Source organism: Carassius gibelio, chromosome B18 (assembly GCF_023724105.1).
Source record: "Carassius gibelio isolate Cgi1373 ecotype wild population from Czech Republic chromosome B18, carGib1.2-hapl.c, whole genome shotgun sequence".
Classification (NCBI taxonomy): Eukaryota; Metazoa; Chordata; class Actinopteri; order Cypriniformes; family Cyprinidae; genus Carassius; species Carassius gibelio.
This window is the reverse complement of record NC_068413.1, coordinates 17846343-17853842: the sequence shown is the minus strand read 5'-3', so window position 1 is coordinate 17853842 and position 7500 is coordinate 17846343. Positions and strand designations below refer to the sequence as shown.

The 7500-nt window shown below is 40.7% G+C and overlaps 1 protein-coding gene across 3 annotated transcripts in view; it reads right to left on the bottom strand.

The window, feature by feature from the left end:
- LOC127977796 (leucine-rich repeat and fibronectin type III domain-containing protein 1-like protein) overlaps positions 1 to 7500 on the bottom strand; it is a 148622-nt gene that overhangs the window by 13681 nt on the left and 127441 nt on the right. For all 3 annotated transcript variants that reach the window (XM_052582930.1, XM_052582931.1, XM_052582932.1), the window contains exon 3: positions 2842 to 4218. In XM_052582930.1, the coding sequence (XP_052438890.1) occupies positions 2842 to 4218 (1377 nt within the window). The remainder of the gene's footprint in view (positions 1 to 2841; positions 4219 to 7500) is intronic.

Here is a 7500-nt window from a genome sequence, read left to right as displayed (position 1 = left end):
ATGCTTATATAAATGTTCTCGATCTGACACCACACCTTGCACTTCATTCAGGTCTTCATTTGGCACCATGCACACTGTGCCTCCAGCGCTCTTTCACCCAGACATCACTTCAAATTTAACCTGTCTTTTCGACTCAAAGTTTACACTCTATATTCTCACCCCGGTCTCAGTTTCTCAGCCACCATCTCCAAGTCATCCGTCCTCCAACGGGAGTCAGACGCATGCATTCTTAATTGATTCTGAAAGACTTTTAGATTACTCTGCAGCTCTATAAACCAGAGAACTCCCCTTGCCTTTTCCATAATTAATAGCAAATTGCTTTCTGTATGTATCTTTCTTCTCTCTTCTTAATCTATCCAGTGGGATTATTGCAGAGTTAATTACATCCTTACAGATCCCTTCAATGAGAAATCATGGGCGGTGTGGCCAAGTCTGAATGCTAAAAAGGAACATTAATGTAGACGCTTCTGCATACGGGGTGTCGACGACGATGCACATTCAAAAAATATAGGGCATCCGCACAAAGACTTGCTTGTCCTCTCAATATTTTACAAAGCAAAAGACCGGGTTTTGAATTCGAGACGTGTTTCGACATCAATGCAAATACGCCTTCATTGTAATCTGTCAGGAGCATGTGAAACGAGGGCAAGCACTCGACACGCAGCTCCTATTGTTATTCTGTTATTATTGTCTTCCTCATTGCACCTCGAGCTCTGTGATTTATTGAAGGGTGTCAATGTGTCGGCTCGCGGTTCCTGCTTTCTGAAATTCAGTTTGAATTGCATCAGGCTGAAACTATTACCGTGGAGGCCAATCTGTCTGTGCACTAATGAAAATCATTCAAGAGCTTTTCTGACATGTATCCTTAAACAGCTGGTCCTTTTGGGAGGGATCCATTCATTAGCAGAGAAAACAATTAATAAATTAAATAAAAATAATAATAATAATACATGCTTGTATTTCATATAGTGAATTCATGATACTATTGTGTCTTTGTTGGCTGGCAGTCACCAGGGTCCATTTGTATTCGTCAGAAGAATTGCAATGCTTCATTCCCAATCTGAATAGTATTCTGCTATAAGCCATTAACACCCCCAGTCTCAGATGCCAGCCTCTGCCTTTGAACAAAGACAGAATCAATTTGTTTATCTAATGCAGAATTACCCAGATTCAAAACCCATTTAGGGGGATAGACCATCCGCAGTGCTCTCTCAAATAATGCATTAGGAGAGAAGACATTGCAGAGATTTTTACTACAAAGCGTTCACAAATTTGAAACCAGCAGATCTTGCATTTATGGTTTTGCATAGACAAGCTCCATGGTCATTTTGAGACTCAATCAGCCTGCATTTTGCTACTAAGTATCACTATAAGCAACTACTAGATAACATAATTAAACTTTTGTAATCTTCATGTCACATTGCAATGTTTTCATAATATGTTTTTGCTCATCAACCGGACCTTTACTAACACAGAATCAGCTGTGAGCTTAATGCTAGACTTCAGAAACAGTAAAATTGGCAAATAACTAGTTTTAGCTTTTAATTATAAAATTAGTATTATAATGATGGCATTACTGCATTACTATTAGTATTGCTACTAATAAATTAGAAGCAAAAGTTGATTTGAATTAGTAGATCAGAGAGCAGAAAACCATTAACTGGTTCTAAATATATATATATATATATATATATATTAATAATAAAATCACATTTATGTTGGTAAAATCATTTTATTTTCAATGGAAGGGGATAATAAAATATCTTGAGCAGCTCATCAATGTGGCTTCTGTCAACTTCCAGTGTAGACACTTCATTGATTGAAATAAAAGTAATTTAGTAGCACTGATGCATTCTGACACGCTGCTCATGTTATAGATTTCTAGTATCAATAACTAATGTGATTACTGTCTACAGTCTAAACAGGAATAAAATCAGTGCAAACTAGGGTTCTTATAGGTGACTAAAGCTAAAACCACTGAGAAACGAATAAAACATGGAAAATATGAGGACAAAACAAATTAAAACTATTCATAAAAACTATAATAGTATCGTCAGTTATACTGAATGGACACTGGTGCAAACCGTAGATGACAGATAAACAAAGCTTTGCAATAATTAGAATAATTTCGGACAATGTCAACAATTGCAAAGACTTCAGGCGACGCCAACTTTGGATTGACATACAAAACTGTCAGATATTATCCTTAAATTGTTATCAATATGAGCCTAATGTGGTCATTGTGTCTGTTTAACTAAGTACATGATGATTACTAACCAGATTATAAGTAGCTGTATATTACTTCCATATAAATATTACTTTACTACACTTACCACCTTTAACTGATAACAAAACACAGTCACCTTGAAACATGCATTTTCTGTAGTGCTGTTTTGAAACAGTATGTATTGAGAAAACAATATGTGACCCTGGAGCACAAAACCAATAAAAGTAGCACAGCTATATTTGTAGCAATAGCCTACAATGCATTGTGTGGTTCAAAATTATAGATTTCTCTTTTATGCCAAAAATCATTAGGGTATTAAGATCATGTTCCATGAAGATATTTTGTTAATTTCCTACATCAGAACTTCATTTTTGATTAGTAATATACATTGCTAAGAACCTCATTTGGACAACTTTAAAAGGAAATATTTTGAATATTTAGATTTTTTATTTTTTTTTGCACCCTCAGATTCCATATTTTCAATTCGTTGTATCTCAATATTTGTATTTATTGTCAATTTCCAAAAAAAATAACCCTTATGACTGGTTTTGTGGTCCAGGGTCACATATGCAAATAAACCTGGTTTTATCTCAAGTTTCTCTGATGAAACTCACCTGTATATGAGGATGTCGTCAGTGGAGCTGTTGTACTGGATCTGGTACATGCGGACTCCAGGGATTTGGCTTTGCGGAGGCCAGCGGATCATCGCAGAGCTTGACGTTATTTCGGAGACGCTGACCCGCTGATCAGCTCGAGGCTGGCCGCCGCTACTACTGCTGTTGGACTTTATAGAAGTTGGCATGTCCGAGGGCCCCGGCTCCGGCTCCAGTTTGGGGTCGTAATGCGGCGAAGGATTCACAACTAATTCCACAGGAGCAGTGGCTTCGCCGGCCGCATTCGAGGCTATGCAAGTGAACACGCCAGAGTCCTTCACCGTGGCTGTCAAGATATCCAAAGAGCCGTTCTCGTAGCATGCGGTGCGTGAGGTGTTTCCAATTAGCTTCCCATCCGGACTGACCCAGTGGACGGTCGGCTCTGGGTCTCCCACGGAGCGGCATCGCAAACTAACCTCTTGACCCTCCATTACGAACATTTTGGAAGTGTGTCGCGTGATCATAGGCGGCTCGCAGACGAACTCTTCCTCGCGAATCGTCCAGAAGTACTTGCCGGCCAAGTCTCGCGGGGACGCGCACGTCTCCAAATCGTCCTCCCGCGTCAGGCGGCGCAACCAAACCAGCTCGCAATTACAATGCAACGGGTTCCCACCGAAACTGAGGACCAATGCGGTCAGTGGCGAGCCTTTCATTTTGGCGTAGACTGGGATTCGTAGGAACAGAGGATCTGGGGGGATCTTCTTCAGCTTGTTGGATGTCATATCAAGTCGGGCGATTTTATGAAGATTGGAAAATATCCCTTCAGGAACAAATTCAATTAGATTGTGATCCAAACTGAGGGTGTTGACGCTGGCTAACATGGCTATTGTGTCCCATGGCAAGTCTACCAGGTTGTTGTAAGAAAGGTCGAGGTCCTCGAGAGTTTCTAGGAAGTCTTGGAAGGCTCCTTCAGAGATGCTATGAAGCTGGTTGCTGGCGAGGATGAGGTGGCGCAGATTGACCAACCCCTGCAGGTGTGTGTCGTCCAGAACGGTGAGCCGGTTGGCGTCCAGATGCAGCGCGTGCAGATCCTGCAGGTCGGCGAAGGCATACGGTCGGATCTCACTGATGGTGTTGCGAGAGAGCGTGAGGTGTATGAGGCTGCTCATGTTAGCGAAGTCTTGGTGGCGCAGGGTGGTGATGAAGTTGTCCATCAGTCGCAGCTCAGCGGTCTGCCGGTCGATATTAGGCGGCACGAAGAGCAGGCCAGTTTTGGCGCACAGCACGGTGTAAGAGGGCAGCAGGTTCTGGCAGGTGCAGCGTTTGGGGCACAGCATGGCGTAGGACGGCATGTAGAACAGAGCCAGGCACAGCAGCAGTTGCTCCATGGGTGCGCTCCTACAGGAATCAGAGCACAGAGGAAAACGGGTTAGCTCTCATGCTGAGTCTCTTCCCTCTGTCTGCGAGTCTCTCTTGACACACTGTAACCTCCCCAAAGATACACACACACACACAAACACACTAAGTATCTCACGCTCTCTCATGGACATTCAAGAGAGTGTTTTATTAAACATGCAAAAATTGTCAGACACATTAAGACACGAATCAGTGAAAGGTAAAGCTGAGCAGACATCGCAGCCGGTGATGAGATTATACCTTCTAACATGTATCAAAAAATTTGCAAATGCCCAGCAGGACTTGCATTTACCCTATGCACATTTCCCTAATCAAATTAGTACATTAACATTTTCCAACAACATGGTGTCTGCGTTTACCACATCTATGGTTACAAACTGGCATATTATGCATGAAACTGTTTTTTTTTTTTTTTTTTTTAAGGGAGAGTGCCCCCAAAATTAGTTATTCTCATATATGGATTAATAAACTTATCTATCTATATACACACAACACGCATGTACTCAAACTGACTCTGAATCTGGAAAGGTAGAAGAAATAGATAGATAGATAGATAGATAGATAGATAGATAGATAGATAGATAGATAGATAGATAGATAGATAGATAGATGGATGGATGGATGGATGGATGGATGGATGGATGGATGGATGGATGGATGGATGGATGGATGGATGGATGGATGGATAAACAGAGAAGAGAAACAGTCTTCTATATTCTTATCTTCTACAAACTTAAAACTCTTTATTCCATTGAACAAAACATCATAATTTTCATTAAAATGGCCAAGCTTCTTTCTCCACACAATAGAAGTGAATGGCGACCATAGCTGTCCGGCAAGATTCTCAATGAAGACTAATATCCAGTTTTGATTAAATTCCTCACACAAAGCAATGGCTTCAGAAGACTTGGAATACAGTGCACAAATCCTGTGAACAACTTTAATGGAGCTCTTTTCCTCTGTTATTGAGCTTGACAGCCCCTGGTCCACATCCACTCCCACTGAATGGGGGGATAAAAAAAAAAAAAAACATCATCTCAGACCTTCTGCTACACATCACCTTTTGTTAAAAATAAAGTCATATGGGTATATATCTTGAGGGTAAATGACGCAAAAAGTAAATGACGATACAGTTTTCATTTTTGGATGTACTCTATCTTTAAAGATTGCAGGTAGTTTTAACGTTTGGATAAAGATGATGTTTCTAGTGCATCACCACTGAGAAACTGCTTATTTAATATCACCAAAGCTGATGCTGAACGCAAGATTACTATATATTAACATGAGGATGTGTTAATGCAGGCGTCTATTCTGGGTTATATAAAACTGGTGCCTCTCCTTCCACAACATGTGCAGGATCTGCATTGGGAGCAAAAGAGAGAGAAAGAGAGAATGTGTGTGTGTGTGTGTGGGGGGGGGGCTATAATTTCACACCAAAACCAATGAGCATGAATGCAAAAATGAGAGAAAGAGTTGGACAACGTCTCCCTCGGATCTGGCTGGTTTTAATAGCCCTCCGCTGTGCGAAAGTCAGGATATTTGACACCCGCCTCTGCCCCCCGGAAATTCATATGTGGCATGGCGATAAAAAGGCCCACGGGAATATTAATTGGTATTCTATGCCATTGCTTCACACGAATGCTAATATCTGATTTGTTGCTCTTTGTTTATTGCCTGTGCATACCATTCCATTTTAATAACTTTTATGTAAAAGCACCAAAACGCAATTATTTTTTCACCGCTCTCAAAGCCATCCTGAATATCAAGAGGTTCAGGCCCAGTGCTTATCTGCGAGGGATCTTTGGCTGTCACGAGGATTGTTGTACTTCTTTCAGACGGTAGGGGGAAACATTGAGCTTCTTTTCGGGCACCAAAGGGCCAACTGGAGTAAAACACAGAAGTGCTTGAGTGCGAGATGGTGTAGCGACAGTGTGATGCATTCAGGCGAGCTTAAGCCCCCTCTCTCCATTACACACAGAAAACAGAGTCACGGAAACCCTCAAGAGAGAGCCATTATCCAGACAACTAACTAAGATGAGCACTGAAGCAGTCTCTCACTTTAGTTTGCACTGGCTTTTTAGAGACTCGTATATGCACTCGCATATGCATTTGCTCCGATATAGACATGCGAAACAGCCACATATAAATGGAAAGGCTTGACAGACTTCCAAATACTGCACAAGAATAGTTTCTCGCAGTCAATCACAGCGCGACCAGGATTGCAGGAGGACTGGAGAATAATTACTCACAGACACCTCCTTAGGATGCCCCATGCCCACGTTTCATTTCAGAAACACGATGACGAAGTGATAACGTGCCGTGTTGTGTCATTATGACAATGTGAACATAAATGCATTTATTCTGCATGGGATAAATGGATATCAATTGATTTCGTCACAAAGCATAAATTAATTTCAGTGCTGAAACATGGTTAAAATACAGTGGAAACACCTCAAGCGCTTCTAATTAGACCAGGATGAAATGTCAATGTGGTCAACATTTTACCCTGGCATCCATCTTCCCCTCTCTCTCTGCATATCGGCAGGATTCATTAATATTTCAGAGAGGACACAGGCTACTGTGTGGGTACTTGGCACAGTGTGTAAAAAATAACCCCTACTGTTCTGGAGCTGGTCCTTGAAAAAGGAAGTGCAAACACACATAATGCATTATCATCCATATGAAATTGTTAATACTTTATAAAGACTTTAGAGAAGAATTATCAGAAGATCAGAAGTCACTATTTTACAAAAATGCTCACAGAGTAAAAAGGATGCAATACAGGTTAGAATTAATCATTAATGAGAGATACCAGTAAAAAGATAATAAATAAATAATAACAGTACAAAAAAAAAAAAAAAAAAAAACCCTACTAAAAAAAGATAAAGGTAACACTATACTTGATGCCTTTATATAAGATGCATTGTATAAATAAGTTTAAATGCATTAATTATGCCTTGCAATGCACCTTATAATGTATTGTATGAGTTTATGAATAATGGTCCCTGCAGTTATATTACATTACACTCATTGGCCACTTTATTAGGTACACCTTGCTAGTACCAGGTTGGACCCCCTTTTGCATTCAGAATTGCATTTCAGAATTTTCTTTATGGCATATATTCAACAAGGTGTAGGAAACATTCCTTTTGGTTCATACTGACATGATAGCATCACTCAGTTGCTGCAGATTTGTCGGCTGCACATCCATGATGGGAATCTCCCGTTCAAGCACATCCCAAAGCTGCTCTACTGGATTGAGAT